The sequence below is a fragment of the Chlamydotis macqueenii genome, chromosome Z (assembly GCF_036417535.1).
Source record: "Chlamydotis macqueenii isolate bChlMac1 chromosome Z, bChlMac1.mat, whole genome shotgun sequence".
NCBI classification, from domain to species: Eukaryota; Metazoa; Chordata; class Aves; order Otidiformes; family Otididae; genus Chlamydotis; species Chlamydotis macqueenii.
This window is the reverse complement of record NC_141593.1, coordinates 1,639,706-1,660,386: the sequence shown is the minus strand read 5'-3', so window position 1 is coordinate 1,660,386 and position 20,681 is coordinate 1,639,706. Positions and strand designations below refer to the sequence as shown.

At 46.0% G+C, this 20,681-nt stretch overlaps 1 protein-coding gene across 4 annotated transcripts in view; it reads left to right on the top strand.

Moving 5' to 3' along the window:
• CTIF (cap binding complex dependent translation initiation factor) overlaps nt 1–20,681 on the top strand; it is a 145,736-nt gene that overhangs the window by 34,694 nt on the left and 90,361 nt on the right. For 3 of the 4 annotated variants that reach the window (XM_086770331.1, XM_086770332.1, XM_086770330.1), the window contains 5 exons: nt 269–352; nt 9,933–10,055; nt 14,068–14,141; nt 15,038–15,142; nt 18,754–18,829. In XM_086770331.1, coding sequence (XP_086626457.1) covers nt 269–352; nt 9,933–10,055; nt 14,068–14,141; nt 15,038–15,142; nt 18,754–18,829 — 462 coding nt within the window. The remainder of the gene's footprint in view (nt 1–268; nt 353–9,932; nt 10,056–14,067; nt 14,142–15,037; nt 15,143–18,753; nt 18,830–20,681) is intronic. The other variant, XM_086770333.1, reaches the window with a different exon arrangement.

Below are 20,681 nucleotides of genomic sequence, written 5' to 3'. Positions count from 1 at the left end.
CCAGGGAAACACTGAGGATGGCTTTATTGCAAAACATAATTTCAGGTGCCTTCCTGCGATTGTTCCTGCATCGTCCTTCCACTCACCATCAGCGGGTGGAGCATTTCCAGGCCAAAGCCTTTGGGATCATCCTCAAAAGGCGGGGATGGGCTGCACGCGTACCGTGATGCCTGCGGCCAGACATTTGCTGTGCGCTGTGGACTGACGCAGCAGTTTTTCTCAGCCTGGCTATTATTTTACACAATCCCTTTTTTTATCCCTTTTACAGTGGACAGCGGATTGTAGCGAGCAGCTTGATGGCAGCTGTTCCCCATCCCGAGGGAAGGGCTCGTCGTCTCACGAACACAATCAGGTAGGGGTTGTGTTTAGCTCTTCCTCACCAAAGCTTTGCTTTTGTTCTTGTAGTGCCTTATCAGGCAGCACGGAGGCTGCCCATGCTGCCAGCTTTCCCTCTCCTATGGAAGGGGACACATGTCCCTCTGCTCGCTCACTGAAACCCTGGGAGATGGGCAACATCCCAACGTGCGGATGGGTGCTTTGGCCAGGAGCTTGTTGCTTTGCTATAAAGAGGAAGAAATATGAAATGTCCCTTTATTCCTAAGAGATCCTTATTGCAACTCGTACAAGGCACCTATGTTGACCATCGAAGCTGACTTGGAATTACAAGAGAGGGAGCTTTGTGTGGCTGTGCTTCTTGCTGATGTACTTGCTGGGGTAGGAGATGGGTGGTGGTGCAGGGAAGAGGATTGAATAGCTGAGGGGGTGAACTGGGAGGAGCAGCACAATTGCACATGCTGAGAGCCTGTCTTGGGTTTGCAATGCCAGAAGCCAGGTGTGAGTTGGTTTTGGGTGTCGTACGTGGTGTGAACATCAGTGAAGAGTATTTATCAAGCACTGCTGGCACTGCTGGAGGTTACTGTCCCACCTCTGTGCAAGCACTGGCATGGGTTTGACCATTGTCACCTGGTTGAGGAGCCGCTGTGCCACCATGAGACCATCACCCCTGTAAAAGCAGCACTTGCCGAAGGAGACCGAGCTGGCTGCAGGAAAGGGTGAAGTGGCATTTGCACTTGCTGGGGCTGATGGATGTCCCTCCTGGAAGATGGGGCTTCAGGCTGGTGGTTTTGGTGCTCTTACCCTGCTTGGTGTCCTCTCATGCATGGGATCCAGCCTCTGCCACAGGAAGAAGCCTGGGAGCCCTTTGCAGGGTGGTACAAGAGGCTGTGCCAGTCTAAGCAGTGCATATTGCAGCTCCCATTTTGGGCATGGCTTCTTCTTGCGCAGAGCCATACTGGAAGCTGCTGGGCTGCAGGATGGGGGCTCACGCATCCCCTCGCTGCCGTGTGCCTGGATGCAATGGTGCTGGGTGCTTCTATACAAACACCTGCATGGAACAAAGGCAGGATCTTGTTGTGTATGAAGGTGCATGCTGTGCGGAGATGCTGCTTCAGATCAACCTCTGAATGTGGCAGACGGAATTGTGGATTCAATTCGTTTTAGCTTTGATCTGCGCTGAAATATTCAGCAGCTTAACCCTGGCTGGGCTCCCTGCCACCGCCACAGCTGGCTGCTTAAAATTCAGCTGGGAGGCTGGCCGATTCCATCGAGCCTCCTTGGATCACTCGGGGTGTTAGCAGGAGCCGGTGTTTTCCCTGGGGTAGAAGGTCCCCAAGGGCTGAGCTGACGTGCCAGTCTCTGGTGGGTACCACAGGACGATGCAGGAGTCACACACAAGTGATGCTTTCCTGTCTCCAGTCAACGCAGCCCTGACATCTTCCATCTACCTTTGCTGTGCTCTTTTTTGTTTCAGCTTGTGGGGTTTTTATTGGTTGTTTGTTTTTTTTTTTCCTGGACGTTAAACCTGTTTGATCTCCTCCAGCACAGAGCTTATTTTCTATATACAGATAACATTCACTAATGCCCAAGTTATTTTCCCTGTGTTTGGGCTCTCTCCCACCCTGCAGCGGAGCTAATAATTATCTCTCTCCATGTTGGGCTTCCTTTAAAAGCAAATAACAAATTTTCCTTGGCATCAAAGAGGACCTGGAAGCTATTGTTCTTCTGTCCAGGCAAGTGTTTTTCCTGCTATTGCTGATCTATGAGTGAAACACTGCTGGTGAGAACTAGGTTCAGTTTATTACAATTTCTGGCTGTTGTTTTTTTACTAGTAGCTTTAAACATTAAAAAAAAAAATCGATAAGGTGTTTGTCTTGAATGTAAATTATCAGACCCTCTTCAAACCTGCTAAGGAAAAGGCTGGCTAATTATTTCCTAAGGGATGTTAAGGGTTTTTTTTTTTTGCAAATTTTACTGTATTTTGAGGGGTTTGTCCTGTCTTTCCTGTTTTATTTACAGCTGAGATTTCTGCATTGCCAGTTGTGCAGTAGGCGCCAGTCTTAGTTGAAAAATATTGGGATGTGAAATTTCTGCTGGCTTCAGCTGCTGCAAAAATGTGGGTTATGTATCGGTGGCAGTGATATGCCTCACACAGTTCTAACCTGACGATCAGAAAGGGCACTTCTACAGAAATTCAGATTAGTCCTGGAAGTATATTCAGCATCTGGTTCCTTTTCTGCGAAGGCACCGTAGTCCAGGGCCACATTTTTGAAAGCAGTTGGTTTCCTAAAGGTTATAGGGGAGCCTACAGTGAAGCTGACTTTCCCATGCCTGAAAATCCCCCTCTGCATCCCTAAGTACCTGATGCCTTTGAAATTCTTGTATCTAGAATCCAGCAAGATCAAGGCAAATAAAAGAAAGATTTTTGTGCGTGTGTGTATAGATGTATTATGTATTTATATAGATATTTATAATATGTGTGTATATAAGCATCCACAGGATGTTGTGTAAGTGTGGGACTGAGAGCAATTCCTGGATAATGTGCAATTTAAGAGCAATAATAAGGTGTCTTGATACAACCTGCGGTCCAGGATATTCCTGAATTGCTGTTTTTCACAGATTGTTTGGTATCTCTGGGAAAGACCACCCCATACTGGCCCTGCCCTTGCCCTTCTTGGTAAGATACCTGCTTAGCAGCTGTGAAAGCCCACGTGGAGCTCAGTGCCTGTAGACTGGCACTTGTGCATCCTGTATAAAGCAGTTGCTTCAAAATGGAGAAGATTCCCCATGGAAACTCTGGTTTTTCCAGTTCTCTGGGCAGGTGGCTGTGAGAAGATAGTTTGCTTATGGAAGATCCCATAACGTACATTTTGTGAACACCTGGTGTGCTGAGAGAATCCTAGTGTCATAATTATACTCAGCTCGTCTATAATTCTCCTTGTTTCCCACTGAGAACACTTTTCGTTTGCTGCGTGGCATTGCCGTGCTCTGCTGAGCCCTGCTGCCTTTGAGCGATGCTCCACAGAAGGTCTGCTAGCACCGCGTGAGCCTCTGGGGTGAAGGCCACTCCATCAATGTAGGCAAGATACTATCTGAGCACAGTGTTGCCTCTATAAATGAGGAAAGTTTAGATAATGGAATAATTTAAAATCTTATGTTTGGATTTTTTTTTATTTCTAAAAAGACCCAGTGGGAAGATTTTATATAATACTTTATTTGCATTCCCCTTGTGAGGCTGTTGGAAGTAGGAAGCTCTTTGATATATTTCTGAGAGCAATTCATTAAGTAGAAGACCTCTGGTATGGTATGTGTTTAGAGAGCCAGCAGAGCTCTTGGGACATGAAAGGCATGGCAGCAGCTCCATCCCAGGCTCCCCTTATGGAAATGGCATTAACAAAAACCAGAGCAACTCTGCGGGTTTGTCCCATTTCTCCAGGCGATGGGAGAGGAGGAGCTGAAAACCCTCCTTCCTGGCCAAGTCTGTCTCTTCCCCCATGGTGGCCGGCTGTTGCCCGTCATCACCAAACAAAAGCCTGTGTTACTGGCAGTAAATGGGACTGGAATTTATTTTACTGCTTATTTGCATGTCCCACCAGCTGCAGGAGGGACTTGTTGCATGGTTTGGTACCTCAGAGGCTTCTCCAGTTGATGGTCACATTGCCTTCCTACTGAGCAGTGACTGAGCAGGCAGGGTGTATGGATCACATCTGGATTATCCTACACTCTGCCGGTAGCACCCTTCTGCTGTCCTCCCCGAGGAGCCTGTGGTGGAAGAGATGATTGGGTTTGCCTTACCATTAAGCCAGCAGAAACAGCAACATGCCTGTGGCGGGCGGAGGTGGTGAGTTTTCACTCTTGGGCGTTGGTTGGAGAGGACTAGCTGGACGGGGTCAAGAGCATTCCAAGGGCTGCGCTGACAATTTAACAGTGTAAGATGTTGAGTGTCCTACCCTGCTTGGTAGCGTGGAGAGGTAGAGGGCTTTGCAAGGATTGTGTGCCATTGTCACCAAGAAAGTGGATGGGTGCTGCTTGCGAAGAGGCTGGCAGGATCTCCCAACCGAAGATGTAATTAATTTCCCTGTGCTGGTTAGGCAGCCCACATCGGGCTTTAATTACCCTTCCCTGGGTCTGGATCTGAAGCGCAGTGATTTTCTTCCTCAGTAAAACGTGAGGGATGATTCTGGGGGCGGTTTGGGGGTCCCCATCTCACTGATCCATTTGTTTTATAGCCCAGGGCCAGTTTGTACACTGAATTTGGTTGAGGTTGGCCACCACACTGGAGAGCTGTTGGGACAAGTGCGTGCTGATAGACGCTGCACTTACTTTTGTCTCATTTTCAAAAGAAGGAGCGAAAGTGAAAGACAGGGAGTTTCTTTGAGACTTTGCCAATGAGTATGGGTTGGTGTAGCTCTGCCTGTTGGAAGAAGAAATTAAATCTTTTAAGTGGGTTGACCTGCCCCTGATCAAAGAGCAGCTGTGAGAAAACCGGTCACTTAATGGTTTTCTGCCTCTAATTGCTGGGTGACACCTCTTCTGTGTAGTGAACTGAACACTGTTCAGTTACGGTCAGAGAGGACTACTGAGAAAGAAATTGAGTCCTTTAGCTAATACATAGGTTTAACTTTCTCTGGGACTTGTGTTTGAGATACACCTTGTGAAGCAGTACCACCCCTCATGAAGCAGACAGTTGCTTGGGTGTCTGAAGATCTGAGAGTCAAATGCTTCACAGCTTTGCTGCCTGATTTGGGAGAACTATTGCTGCGTATCAAGGATGGAGAAAGGTGTCTCCTAGGCATAGTGTCATTAGTGACTTATGTGGGAGGATGTCTCGTCACTCTCGGTTTCCATTTGTGTAGAGCAGACAGGGTGATGCCGGTCTGCCTGCTGAAAGGAGAGCTTCTCACACTGTGGTTTTGTGAACTTGCAGTAGCCAAGTTACCTTTGAGGTCTCCGTTCTTCTTCTAGAGTTGGTTGAATAGCTCAAGAAGTGCTAAAGCTCTTGGCTGGAAAGGGATGATGTGAGCCATTTCCTTCCAAGGCTTCAACAGGGGCTTGCTGCTGGGTTTCTGTGGCACGTCCTAAGTTCTTGGTGCTGTTCTGGGTGCTGTCAGTGCTCCTTCTTGTCTTCGTCCTTGTGCATAAACCTCACACATTGTTGGCTAATGCATCTCTTCTCATTTTGTCCAGGGGAAGCACAAATAACCAGACAGGTTGGCTCTTTCGTGGAGAGTCCAGACAGATTGTACGCTTAACCACCTACTTAGAAACCCATCAGGTCCTTTCCTGCATTGTGGCACAGGTATAAGTCAAACCTTACTTTTCCTGGTGGGAGAAGAGCTCCAAACGATGTTTGGTATCCCTTCTGCTGTGTCTTTACCAAAGCAGTGAGCAGGTACCGTACCAGAATGGAGAGGGCTGGGGAAGGTGGACATGGACCTGGGGAGGAAAGGAGCAGAGCCAAAGTGGCTGGGTTTTCTGCAAGGTATTTTTATAAGGGTAGGTTTTCTGGTTTTCTTAGAGCTTTATGCAATACACTGAGAAGAAAGAAGCTGGAAATTTGCCACTACTAAGATGTTTAGGGCAATCTTGTATTTTTTGTGAAAGGTGCTTTTAAAATTATTAAAATAATTGTTTTCCTATAAATAATTATTTTTCCATAGAAAAATTGGAATGGTTGTTCTAGATCAGATCTAGAGGAGCAGGGAGATTTTGCATTAAATACTTGGAGTCCTGTGTCAAAATTCTGCATAACTAGAAGATTTAGCTGCAGCATGAAGTGGGCATGTGAAAACCACCTCTGCTGCAGAAAAACCTAAAAAAGAACCTTTTTGTGGTAACTGTCTTCTCTTCTGACCAGGACAAGACTCAAGGTTTGGGAGTCATTTGAAGGACAACTCTACAGCTTAGTCTAGGGAGCTCCTTGTAGGTGCCGTGGTGGAACAGTTGTGAATGCTGGGGGACATCTCAGAGGCTCTTGTGTCATGAGAAGTCCTTTAGCTTTCCGTTGTCTTTCTTTTTCTTCTGGCCCACCTTTGGCTGTGAATGCTGTACATTGAATATCGAGATTTTTACATACAACTGAACATTGATGCCATCAAGAATCCACTGATGTCTTCAGGCCACTTAAACCCTGTGGCATTGCCATGCTCGGTCTGCCAACACAGCCAGCTTCACCCGTACTTATCGTCACTGAGGGGAACCATGTAGGTGGTCACCACATTTCCGTTCATTGCCTGTGCACTGGGGAAAGTGATCTCCTTTTTCGGCAAATGGGATTTTTAAACTTGCACTCTTGAGCTGGCAAAAGGGAGCAAGATTAGTTAGTTAATGCCTCAAAGAGCTAGCTGAGAAGGTGAAAATTGCAGTGTAAGTGAAACGTATGATTATTGCTAGTTAAAATGCAAATGTTAGGTTTGACAGCTAGTTTCCGAAGGATGGTGGCTGGCAGTTTTAATGTGCACAAGCCTTGCTGTTCCGAAGAGGATGCAGAGCTTGGCCAGAAAGATTGGCATGGATGAGAGCAGCTGGTGGGAATCAGTCTCTGGAGGGGGTGACATTTCCCTCCAAGCCCTAAAGTGTGGCTCAGAGGTCCCATCTCCTGCTGGTGAGTGTAGACTATGAATGGTAGGTGGATGAGCTCAGATAAGAGCTGGGAGCAAGAGTTCAAAGATTGTTTGGGGTGTTGGGAGACACTAGGGGAGTCTTGGTCTTTCGAGGGCACAGCAGAGAGTAATGGGGCCAGGTGGTGGGGGCTTAGGTTGGCAGGAGGCAAGGACACGGGGTGAAGAACTTTCTGCCATTACAGCTGTTTCTTCAGTTTCTGTCAGAGCTGTGGACAATTCTGTTGCTGCAACATGCTGAATTCGTTTAACAAGAGAGCTCTGTGGGAGACGTGTAGGTGGCCATGCTGTAGGACAGAGGATGAGCCGTGCCACTTCTCACCGCCGCAGAGCCTCGGCCTTCTGCTGCGGCCCAGCTGCCTGTATGGGTCTGGGATGGGGTTTTATGGTTTTTGCAGTGATGCTGGTGGAGGGGTTTTGTTGCTTGGGTGTTGTTTTTTAAGGAACTTGCCTACGCTCGCACGCTCCTCCAGCCTTGTCCATGAGGTTGGCATGAGCTTCCCTGCTCCTACAGAAAGGGAACCCTGCAGAGAGGGTTCATTTTAGCACAAAAAGGCTTCATTAGAGGACATAAAGCCACCAGACATGTCTGAGAGAATTTCTGCTGGGCGTATTTCTGTTCTGGAGATTTGAACTCCGATCAGTAAGGTGGCAATTAGTGAGAAATTTAGGTGAAATATTGAGCTTGGCTGTGCTGATGAGTTTGAACATCAGTGTGTTTAGGCCAATCTCAGTTGGGCTGTTTAAGTTTTGACAGAAGTTTCAATCATTTTTAGGTAAACAATTTTTATTTTTAAAATAATTTTGTTTTAAATATAAATATTAATAGGGTGTGATAAAGATAAGGAACATGAACAGGGAGAAGACCCCAGGCCATGAGTTAGAGCCAGGAGACAAGCTAATTTAGTGAAGGGGTACCTGTGATTTTTATCTAACTGGTTCGTGCCGTATCTGCTCGCTTGTCTCAGTGAGTTTGGACGTTGATGCATCGTGGTACCAATCTGCCTGTTTCTCACAAGGGTTTTACTGTGGCCGGCTGTGTTTCTGGAATTTGCATAACCTGGGGTTGTCTGCAGGCAACCATGACCAAAAGTTGGGTCAGCTGGGTATAAGTGAATGGTGTGATGGTTATTTTCAGTGTGCCTTTTGAAGCAAAGGGTGCATATGTTGACTTGGTCTCATTTGGCACAGAAGTTTTTCATACACAGATGAACAAGATGTTCATTAATTAATTCTTCAAACATGTAAGTGGTGAAGATTCATTTCTCCCAACTACCTTTTCAGTTGGTGCACATCTTTTCCCCCGTCAAATGAGATATTTCTCACTTCTCAGGATGCCTGCAAGACTGGCTCTTCCCCAAGGCTTCCCAAAGTGGCCACCTGCCTCTGTCTCACAAGTGGCATCGATCAAGTCTTTCTTCTTCCCTCCATGCCAATTTAACAACTCCTTTAACTTTGTGCCACTTGGTATTTCACAGCCATCGGGACATTCAGGTCCTGGTGTGATGAGGAGGGAACAAGGTGCTTTCTACTGTTCTTGTAACATGTAGTGAGAATAACCACAACCTCTCGAATTTCCTCTATATACAGCTTGGAAAACAGTTGACCTCCTCTTTTGAAGTCAGTACTGATTTTAGGCTATAGCAACTACAATATATTTGAGCTTGCTTGGTTTGAGGATGGAGAATGTGCAGCCAAAGCAATGCAGAAACCAGTTCTGATGTGTGTTGCTTCCGGTCCCTCCTGTTGGGTAAATACTTAGGTGTTTCATGTGCACTAAGGTCTGTACTTGACCACTGGGTAGCATCACCTTAGGGTCTGCTGTGCAGCTGTCTCCGTCCCAGGTGGCAGTGGTGGATCTAGGACCTTCTCTGTGCCCCCAGGTTAGTGTCCTGAACTTGGCCATTGTGTGCAAAGAGGAGTTCACACCTTGCTTTGCTGGTGAGTCCTTTTGGCTCTTGAAGTCCAAGGTGGCTCTATGCTTGTCTTAGCTGGTGGTGGTGTCCTCAGGGGATGTCTGAGACGTGAGAAGCCCCCTTTAAGTGTCAGCTCTCACACCAGTCCTGGAACACATGCTCCTCTTTGTATTTCCCAGATTTTCAGAGTACTTGAAAGAATTGAATATTCTATACTCTGTGATTTCATGTTTTTTTAATAGTCTTAGGGCACTTCAAATGTCTTTACCAAGCCTCTGAGCAAAGCTTTTGGAGCAATTACCCTGACAATATCCACCTTTTTCCCCAAGCACCTTACGTGGTGTTTGGGTAGATGGGGCTGGTTGTGTGAGTTATTCTGGTTTTCAGATGACTCATCTTGCCCTGAGGGCTGCCAGCTGAACAAGAAACCTGCCAGTTGCTTGGCAGCAGAACAAGTGTTAGGAGAAGAAAGAACGTTGGGGACAACTCCTTAATAGGCACAAATAGTCATTTGTGTAATTTGTCTCCTGGTGAACTCCCAAGCGTTTTCATGTATGTGAGTAGCTGGACTCTTAACGGTGGACTGGGCAGAGGGAAGAACTCACTGAGGAGTTGGTTTGGGCTTGGGAGGAGAATTGGAGAGAGAGAGATTACTTTATATATAAATTATGCGTATTCAGCAACCCTGCACTCTCTAAAACTGCTTTTATATCTATATAAAGCTAAATATATATATATAATTGCGTAATTAATCCTCATCAAGACAGAGGAGGTAAGTATTGTTCTTCCCCATGCTTAGACTAGTAAACTAGAGCACTACAGCCAAATCTTATCTTCATTGAAGCCTCCCACCGTGTCGTCCCTTTGCAGTGTGTAAATATGAGATGTTAAAGGACTCTGAGAAAACCCCTAAACCAGGGCATTGGGCATGGGCATGGTTTTGTAGGTGCTTGCGCATGTTGTCTGCAAGCTGGAGCTCTCCCGGCTCACCGTGTCGGTGGTTTCTGTGGCTGCGGAATGGCATTGCCCGTGACTAAAGCGAGCTGTTTGTTGTTTCCAGGAAGAGAGGGATCACAGCAGCAGTGAGAGCGCAGGATCCCGGCCGGGATCGGGCTCCACGTGTGGGTCTGGATCCAGGTCTGGCAGTCGCGGGAGAAGCAGCCAGTTCAGGCAACCGACCAAGGTATACCTGGTAGCGACGTGCTGAAGTCGTGTCCTTTGCTTGCTCTTTATCGGAAGCATCCTCCTAACAATGTGTTTTGTGTGTGTGTCTACACGTAGGGTGTGAGCACATGTCAATTATGAAGGACACCTCAGAGACTTATTTAACTCACGCATAATGTGTGACCTGACTGCTGAGGGCTGTAGCTGTTCTTCAGCCTCAGGAAGCCTGTTGAGTCTTGGAATTGCTCTACCTCTGCACACGTGAGCCCTGTGTGTGCCAGAAGTGGAGGACAGGATCTGGGAGATTTGGGGCCAGTGGACAAAGTCCTGGTCCGTTCATTCATCTCATCCAGCCTGGAGAGTTTAAGGAAATGGTCTGTCCTCCTGAGCTGTGCTGTGGTTGGGCGAGGACCCACAGAACCACGCCACTGCTGGAAAGTGATGGTCCTTTCTGGTCAGAACGAGATTCAACATATCCTTCTTTCTTTGAGCAGGGATAATACAGACATTTTGAGGAAGATAGTATTTTTCTTATGAAAAATTGAGGTTTTAGTAAACTGGCTTTTTTTTTTTCAACAAGAAAACCTTTAATGGAGCCTTTTCAGGTAGTTTGGTATCTATATATCTTTTTTTTTTTTTTTTCTACCAAAGTGCAGCCAGAGGTTGTAGGCAGCAGAGAGGAATGAAAAATAAGGGAATCTTCTGGAACATAGAACTAAAAAATGCTTAATAAGTAACATGACACAGAGTAATCCCTGAATTTATACCACGGACTGGAGCAACCACTTGACATTGTTCAATATTAATATTAAGCACAGTAGTGAGCTAACGCTGTTGCAATTGTGTGATGAAGATCATGGTTTTGTGTTTGTAGTGGTTTGCTGGAGGATGGTAATGACGACCGACGAGAGGAACCGGTGGGACGCTGAGCTGAGCTTTGAAAAGCTGTTGTGTGCATGCAAATGCTGACTTTGTGGGGAATTTGCTGAAGCTGCATGCATGGGTAAACAGTCAGAGTCCACGCGGCCAGTGGTGTGGTCCATCCCTGTGTTTGTGTGGGCAGCTGGAGGGGTTGGGCGGCGGTGGATGGAGATGATGTCTGCTTTCAGGGGCTGGAGGACAGAGGTTATGGACGTGCGTTTAAACCATACTGCGTGTAGGATCTGCTTTACCGGATCTCTGATCTCTCTGAGTATTGATGTTGTTCTTGTAAGTGTGTTCTTGTAAGTGTGTTCTCATTCCTAGTGGCTTAATTAATTTTCAGCAGGACTAACCCCTCCGCAGTGAAAATTATTATCTAAAGCAAAGAGTTGGGTCATGGAGAGCTTCAAGTTAAAACTGCTTACAGTTATAATTGCGATCCTGGGGGAACTGACAGCAAGTTACTTCTTTTCTTGAATACTGGCAATTTATTTTTTTTCTTTGTCCTTGAACTTGAGAATTGGCTTTTTAAAAGACTTATTATCAAGTCTTGGTACCGTGCTGTATTTTAGTAAGCACCCTGCAGCAGAGGCTCACTTGGGCAGCAAGCGCTCTCCCTGTGTGAGTCAAGACAGAAACTTATTATAAAGACAGGTTGTTGAAGACTGAAAGGACATCTCAAAATTACCATAGTGACTTATGACTTCATTACAAGGTGCATTATTGTTTGGCCCCAAAGCCATCTTAATGGAGTCTGGCTAAGGCTTCGAATGTCTCCCAGAGGTCATGGAGACATCGTCTAGGAGGACCAGGAGTTGCAGCGCGGTTTGGGTGGGAGCATTCAACCGCTACCTAGATGTTTGCACTTATCTGACCTCCTGCACCACCTGAACCATCACTGTAATTTCCCCTAATTGCCAGGACTGGTGCCAGGGCTGACACGCCCGTGCTCACCTGTGAAGCATCGTTAAGCTGATGTGCCGAGGAGATGTGGGGGAGTTGGATGGGACAGCTTGTGCTGCCTCCGCTTGCGCCGCGGATTAGGAAGTGTCGGTGTCAAGGCTCTCCATTCATTTCCAAACAGATTTCAGGGCAAACATTGGAGGGTAATTGCTAGGCATTTGATTTCAGGGCTCAGAAAAGGACTCTTCAGAAATCCTATACTGAGCTGAATTTGGGCAACAATTTTAGGATGCAACCTGTTGCATTAGGAACCCATGTTATCTTAAATTTTTGCTATTTAGTATCTTAGTAGCTGGTTTATCTCAGCCTCATTGCAATTGCTTGCATGTTCCCAGTCTTCATCCTTGAACCCAAATACTTTATGCTTAGGGAATCCTATTGTAGGTGGCTCATTGGCAGGTTCTTGAAATATCCCATGTCCATAGGAAACGGAAAGAGAAATGGATCTGTCTGCAGGAAGAGGTATCTCTTCTTTGGGTGATAGCTATAAAGACCTGCACATGTGTATTTTCATTATACTGCATGAGAGTTCTTCTAGTCATTTAGAAAACTAATTTACCTCCCTGGTGGAATAAAATTTTGCCTACATTTGCCTAAAATAAAAAGCTCAGCTTCCGTAGTTGAGAATTTTATATATTTCTGGTGCTTCATTCCTATGAAGAGACATGTTGACCTGCAAATCCCCGGAGGTTAAAATCGTAATGCATAGGCCCCTTGGAGGAGACAGAAAAGGAGCAATGTGGCTGTGTTTGGAGAACCTGGTGTCTGAACTGGTCGTTGTGCTGGGAATGGCTGCAAAGAGTGGCCATCTGTAGTGTGCACTGAGGATGCGCGTCACGCTCATTGGGAAAAGATGGCTCACTTTCTGGGCAGATGGAGGTCTGGGAGTTCATTAAGAAATGGTCACATTTTTTATAAGTTTTTAGTGTCTTGGTTATATTACTAGTATTTGAAAATGGCAGAAGTTTATAGGATGGGGAATGTATGAAAGCCATGTTCTCCAGCGTTTGTGTCACCAGAGCGGGATCATTTGGGCTGAAATACTTAAATAATCTGAATATATGTAAGATTATGAATAGTCTGAGTGTGCAAGAAATGTTGGGGGAAAATTGGTGATATGGAATTCCCTGTTTGTAATGCATTTATGTGTCCATCCCATATAAGTCTGAGTAAAGTCTGATTTCTTGAGTAGTCCAGGCAAAATCCAACCTGCTTTACTTCTTCACCTGTAACAGTGGGAGAGGACAGCCCTCTTTCTGTGGGGAGGACACGTGTGGGCTGAAAGTTGTAAAGGGGCGATGAAAGATGAGTGTGAGGTCTTTGCTTTAGCCAAAAAGCAGCTGCACAGCAAAATTCAAGGTGCTCTGCAGTTTGCTGGAGGTTTCTCATAATTCCCACCTGATTATACTGTGGTGCTTTTGCTTCTCAGGGGAAGGAACTGTCGCTTTAGTGTTGGTTGGACATATACCAAAATCACCATGTGAACTAATTTGCTGGTGTGCATGGCAGAAGTAGCGTGGTGCAGAGTTCTGGCATCCTCTGTTGTTAGAGCAGTAAGTCATGCCACCATGATCCTTCAAGAAGCAGAATGGCTTTCCCCATCCTTACTGGTGACAGCAGGCTCTGGTAGCTGCTGGTGGAGTATCTCCATCGTTGGAGATATTCAGAAACCGTTTGGATGTGATCTTGGACATCTGGTCCTACTTGAACAGGAGAGCTGGACCAGATGAGCTTCAGAGGTCCCTTCCCGCCTCAACTAGTCTGTGACTCTGAGGCTCAGTGTCTTCACAGCTGGGATGTCAGCCTGTTCACTGGACTGTGTAGGGTCTTGGAGGTTGTAGACAGTGGGGCAGGAGGACAGGGCTGGAGTCAGAGCTGAGCCTATGTGTTGTCTGCTCCGTGTTGTCCACAGCTTTGTATCCCCAAGGCTGAAACTGTGTCACTTCTTGCCTTCATGGTGCACTTTTGCTGTGGGCAAGGGGACTCTGCGTTGCAGTGAGCGTGGATTCTTACAGGAGAGGAGGAGCCCATGTGCAGAGCCGGGACTCCTCCGTGGCTAGCGGCAGGAGAGGCTGTGCCGGGCTGTGCCGTGGTCTGGATAGCGCCGCATGCCTTCCAGTGAGTAACCGCCTTTCCCTCCCTCCTAGAATGGCAACAAGGAGAGCTCCCTTGATATGCTGGGCACGGACATCTGGGCTGCCAACACCTTTGACTCCTTCAGGTAAGCCGGTTTTAAAATACTTTAAGAGAGAGACAGACTGTGCCCTCTCTTAGCCTTTGCCCATATGTCTGTCCTACTGGCACCCAGGTGCCAGCAAGTACTTTGCCAATACTCACGTTGCTGCTTCTCCTCCTCATCCTCCTTTAGCTCGTGGCACTGAGCACAATCAATCTACTTAAAGCATCCTACGTGCTTAGGAGAGGCCGCTGGATGGGTTTGCAGTCCAAACATCTGAAAGCAGTGCTGATAGGATTACTTGTGGTCATCTGTGAGCTGCACAAGCAAGACTTGAGGCAGCTCTGAGCTGAGGATTTTTCTCTTCCATTAACTGGCAATGCAATAATGCATTGGCTTTGCAGCTGTTGGGAAGAGCTCTTCAGCTGCTGCTTCAGTGCAGGGAAAGTGGTGAAATATGCTTTCTGTCCAGTTTCTGTCTCTGTGCCTGGAGCACTGCAAGAGCCTGCAGGGACTGAGATCCCACCTGGGACTTGCATCAGGCCATTGGAGTGGGCAGATTGTGCAGGACAAGACAGAACATCTCCATTCCATGGACCAGACCACTACCTGTTGCAGTATCCCCTTGGTACGGAGAACAAGTGTAGCTAGTAAGGGATGTGCTGAACTATGCTGCATCATACATCAAGATTATGGGTTTAGAGCAAGCAACAGGAGCTCAGCATCTCCAAAAAAAGTCAGAAGAAATAAAAAAAAAATGTGATGCAGCAGCGTGAAGGTTGGAGGCCCATGACCATGTGCTTTGCGACAGAGAGTGGTGCCTCCAGAAGTACCAGCTTTCCTCATCTGCAGGCTCTGATGTGCCCTCTCCTCTTCAGCTTGTTGGTGTTTAATTGGTAGTGGACTTTCTTTCTTTGTCTTTCCCTGTTTTTCTCTTCTAGTGGAGCAACGTGGGACTTGCAGCCTGAAAAACTAGATTTCACCCAGTTTCACAGGAAGCTGCGAAACACCTCCAAACACCCACTGCCTCATATAGACAGAGAAGGGTGAGTGCCGTGTGTGTGAAACCGTGCTTTCCAGCGACGTCTCTAACTTCTCCCTTGCAGATGGAATGCTAGCTTGGTGGCATGGCTCATGTAGCAGACATGGGAAAGAGCACTGGACCACGTCATGATCAGTCTGTCTGGCTCCTTTGTCATCCATTTCTGGGCTGCAGCAGAGCTGCTTGCTGTATTTTACGTTGCTTGGTAGAGTTCAGTCTTTAAATCATGCTGGATCCAAGCCTCCTGGATCCAAGCCTCCTAGATGTAAACGTCTCTGAATACTGGAGGAAAGATCAGTTTAGTGCTGGTCCTAGTTACAGTTCCCACGAGTGACAAGGCTTCTGCTCTTCTCCCCAGCAAGGGCGAAGAGAGCGTCAACATGCTGCCTGTAGATCTGAGTGTTCCTCCCCTAGATGCTAGCCATGAAACTGTGAAAACATTAAACAACTGCTTTTGGTGGCGACAGCCTCCAGGGACTTCCACAGTACTGCTGCATTCCTCTTTGGTTGTCGGCTGATCAAGCCACATAAATGCATACTGGCACCAAGTGGTTCACCGATGCTGCTTAGGTGGACATCACCATTTCTCTGCAGATTGAGAAACAATCATAGTTTGGTTTTTCACCTCCTTATCATTTCATCCTGGTGCTTAACACACTGGCAGTGCTATTCAAGGCTGCAGGCACTATTACCTGTCCTGTTAGCCCAAATTGTGACAAGGCTTCAACTCATCCCTGATGCAACTCACTGCAAATCTCTGCTGAAGGAAAAAAATGAGTAAGAAGTCCCATAGCCACATTTCATCCAGTCCTTTTTTTTTTGTCATTTTTTCCTAGTCATTAATCATTTCCTGCCAATAGAGGAAGGAAAAAAATCAGAACAGGCGTAAAAGATGGGGTTGAGAAGATTGCAGGTGACTTCTCATTGCCACCTTGCGTGTAGGGATGGAAATCCTCTTTCGAGTAAGTTTTTCTGTTGACAAGTTGGTTTTGACAGACCAATGCCATAGTTTTCACTGGGCGTGTCTTGTTTAGAAACAGCAGGCTAGCAATCCCATCCCAACCCAGGTTCAACATCTGCAGGAGGCTCCCACACTGTATAGTGACAGGCCGAGACTCACACAACTTTCTAAGACTATTTTCTGAGCTGTGTTTACTGCAGGTGTGTAAAGAGCAGTTTTTTGAATATTTGAAACAATGCTAAATTTCTAAGTCACTGAGCGCCTTAGTCATGTTTACTCCTATTTCTACAGATGGTTTTGAAAAAATGAGATGAGGAGCCCCATAAAATAAGTTACAGTATGCTCCCTCGTTGATGGCACTTACCAGATGATCCTACCAGCACCACCTGCTACCTATAGAGAGAATGCAGGAGGGTTTGCTTTACGGTATGCCTCTGGTTCCTGGTGTACTGTGCATGCCCAGGGTGCAAACTGGTAGAGAAGGCAGTATGGAGGTGAGATATTTAATCACTTCCAAATATTACAGCTGTAAAAATGGAATAAGAATTAGCGTATATGCAGAAAAGTTACGCAAATGTTGTCAGCACAATCAGTGCTGCTCCCAAAAGGCAGGTCGTATAAGTAACCTGCACTAGAATAGAGGAAGAATGGACAAAATTGTTTTTTTCTTTTTAACTCTTAAAGTTGTCTGCGTTGTGCATCCATCAGCTGTCCATGCCAAATCTGTGTGGAGCGTGATTCAGCTTGCCGAACCTCCAAGAATCTCCACCTGCTAGCTAGGCATTTTCCCTCTTGCTTGAGTGGAGTTTTTTAACATACTAGCTCTGCAATTAAAATTTTAGTAGGAAAAAAAGGGAAAGATGCTGTTCAGAGTGTGTTTTTACACTTTAAGTACCAAAGAGACCGTTTTGTTCCTGATCACTTGCCCAGGGTTGGCAATGTGGTTGCATTCAGTTGATTGACTTCAAGCATCTTCTGCTTGGCTGAAGTGCTTTCCTCCAGAAATAGATCCGATTTTATTTGAAGACACCAAGTTTGGTGTTACGCTGACTAGTCAAAGTGGAGTGGTTGTGGAAAACCAGGGAACTGTACCTCATTTCTGACCTGAGTGTCTCTGCCTTTAATTTCCAGCGTTAGCTCTTGCTGCGCTTTTGCTCTTCCAGTTCAAACAACTTTGTCTAGCTGATATTTTCTCTTCATTCCAGGTATCTACCAAGCCCATGTATCACTTTACTTTTTTCTGTCCTCTAAGAAATTTCTCAGCCACATCTTTGAAATGTGACTACCTGAGCTGCCTGCGGTCCTGCACTTCAGGCTCCGCCGTCCTGCCTGTAGAGGAGAGCTGCCTTCATCCCCCTAATCCCTACGTCCTCATCCCCTGCCTTTGTGCCACAGTTCAGCATTAGACGTTCACCCTGGGACAGTCCCCATCCCTTCCAGATAACCTTTTCCAACAATACGCTTGCCCGTTCTGTACCTGCAACTGATATTTGTCCCCAGATGTTTGACTTTATTTTCTCATATCTGTAATTTTTTTTTCATATATATGTGTGTTTTATATGTATACACACACACTGTATTTATGGCTTTGTAAGTCAAAGTCACTGTTCCATCTATGGCAGAAAGTAAATTGTTGAACACCTCTGATTTCCCATAAATTAGTTAGGGTGATAATTAAATTAAATATTCTCATTCAGCTTGCTGTTTTCTGAGCCTAGTTCTGAGCCAGGTGCTAAACACCTGCCATTTTTCTGGATCTTTTTTCCCCTGTTTGCTGTAATTCCACCAAGATCTGTTCTTCTCTGACTTCTAGGCACTGATTACCTGGGTCTGCTGCTATCAAGTTTCTGTCTAATATATGTTATTTAACAATATCTTGTCAGTAGTTGACAAAAAAAAATACAGTCATTCTTGCGTAATAAAAATAGGTTACCTCAATTGTTTATAAATGGAGAAGGATGATATTTATTGACCATTTTTAATTCTTCTGTATCATTACAAACTCTCTGCCTCCAGCTAGTAATTATTTTTGATTGGTTTTCTTTCCATTCTCCAAGAAAGTCCTTGAGCTTCCAGCTATGTATTTGCTCTGTCAGTGCTTGGCTTCCCACCCCGATTTTTTTTCTTTTCAAATTGTACGTTTGTGTTCGTATCAATTGCTGTTTGCTATCTGAGATGTATGCTTGTGCTTGTTTGCTGACACCTTTCTCAGCAGGAGAACAGGAGCTCCCATGGAGACCAACAAATGAGCACTGCTTCAAAGGAAACATTTTTCATTACATTTTTGTGTCCTCATTTTTTTTTTCCAGGTGAGCTGTGCTCTCAGGTTTGCTTGGTCTGGGAATTGAATCACCCAACACTACTGCTCGAGACTGCCTTTGGATTACTCACTACTGCTATTACCAAAAGCATTTGAGCTCTGCGGTAGAGAGTGCAGGTGGAGAGGACTGGGAAAAGCATTTAATTTTGTATTAATGGCTTTACACCTGCGTGGGAGTGTTTTGGAGGCACAGTTTACTCGCTTCAGAGAGCCTCTTTGTTTTTGTGAGGGTCCTTTGCAGTAAGAACTAATCTTCCTGATGTACCATAATAGAAAATTAACTTTGTTTCCAGCGAGGTTTCACTTAGTTTTGTTTGTTTTCTTCTTGCCACAGGCTTGGAAAAGGGAAATATGAGGATGGTGACAGCATCAACTTGAACGACATAGAGAAGGTCCTTCCAGTGTGGCAGGTGGGTGATGAGGACATCTGCTGCCCGCAGTACAGTGGAGACTGGCAGCTCCCTGCCTTACCTTTCCCTAGGAAACTCTCCCCAGAAGTGGGAAAGCCTGGGCTGGATGTGCTGAGCTATGGTTGTTAGGGGTTTGTGATGGAAAATTATGCCAGTGGTTTCAGCAAGCCTGGCTGTGAACCTTTGTGCTCGGTGAGGGCAGTTACCACAGAGACTTCCTTGGGAGGTGAAACATCGAGGACAGTATACATGTACATGCATATATATATATATACACACATACGTTGACATAAGGATCATATATTTTAGGAAAGGAGGTTGTGAAAAGCACCAAGCCTCCTGACAGCATCATACAGTTTTCCAGTTTCCAGAGCCCTAGTCCTCAAAGGAGCTGATTATCCTGGGCCAGGCAAGTTTCTGAAGACACTCGGCATGCTTTTGCTGAAGTCTCCTCTTTGCCTGCAGAGTGAAGGACGGAGACATCTCGTGCTGTGGCAGTGTTACCCTTTTCCATGCTGAGCAAAGAGCTTGCTGGGCTTCTTGCTCATGCATCATGTGAGGAAAAGCCTTGCTCATCCTGCAAACCATGTGATGATCTGCCTTACTATTTCTTTTGGGTGAGCTAGCTGACACTAAATACGCGAAACAGTGGAAAGAGTGGAGAAGCGTTGCTGACTTTGGCAGGGAGGAATGCTGCCTGCAGCTGCTTTCTGCTCAATCTCTTCCATGCTTGGTATGTCTGGACTTAGGTCACAGGCAGAAAACATCAGGGTCAGCTGACACAGACCCCAGTACTTCTGCAAAATAACATTATTTTCCCTGGGGAATAATTGGAAATGAGGGCTCGAACTATCTTTGGTACGAGGAGTGGACTTTCTTCTCTGGAGTTTAACTTCTTTTCTAATCAACAGCTATTAAATAAGCCAAGTCCTCCTGGTCTGGTTGACTTCTCATCCTGTTGTAACACCAGCTTCAGTCCCTTGACTCCAGTGAATTAATTCCAATATATACCTTAATATCTAGATTAATTGTTAGTGTGGCACCTCTAAGCTGGAAGACCTAGTGGGAATGCTGGATCTGGTGTTTTGTTTGTGCCTCTGGGCAGACTCGTGCAACGCTGAGTTATTTTGGAGACGCGCTTACCTCGGCATGTACAATCCTATGTGGCTGTGGGAACTAGGAGCCGGGTGGTTCTGGGGGAGGATTTATCTTGTTCGGTGTTGACAAGTGAAATACTTGCAGACAGCTGGTTTAATCCTGATATATCATTGTTAACTGGATTTGAATGTGATCGTGCAACGCCGACAGCGATTTTGCTCGTCTTTATTCCTTGTTTTAAATGACTCCGTGTGTGGGGGCATAAGGGAAAATATTTGTATGAGGCTATCGAAGAAAAATATTTCACCTTCTGTGGGGCTTTCCCACACTGCAGTTATGTTGGTGTCAGATCCTGAAGAAGTGGCTTTTCAGGTTGGAGATGCCTAAACGCTTGTTCTGTCTGTGTTTAAGAGCTCATGGGTTGCATACAGCAGCTGTGCGTGAACGGAGGGCCCGGTCCAAGCATCTTCCAGCGCATCTGGGCCGGTCTGAGCATCTTCCAGCGTGACTGGGCTGGTCTGGGCATCCTCCAGCACAACTCAGGTGCAAATGTTTTCCTGCTGAATGTGCTTCTGCAGCTATAGCAAGGTTAAGAGCACTGAGTTGGAGAGAGGTAGTAAGTCTTACTTGCAGGCTGGTTTGGAAAGTTAATGGTAAGATATGATGGACATAGGACATGAATCTAGAAGTAATTTTCAGTATACTTCTCTACAGAGAGACATAGTGACTTCCTCTAATGGGTTAAGCAGAATAT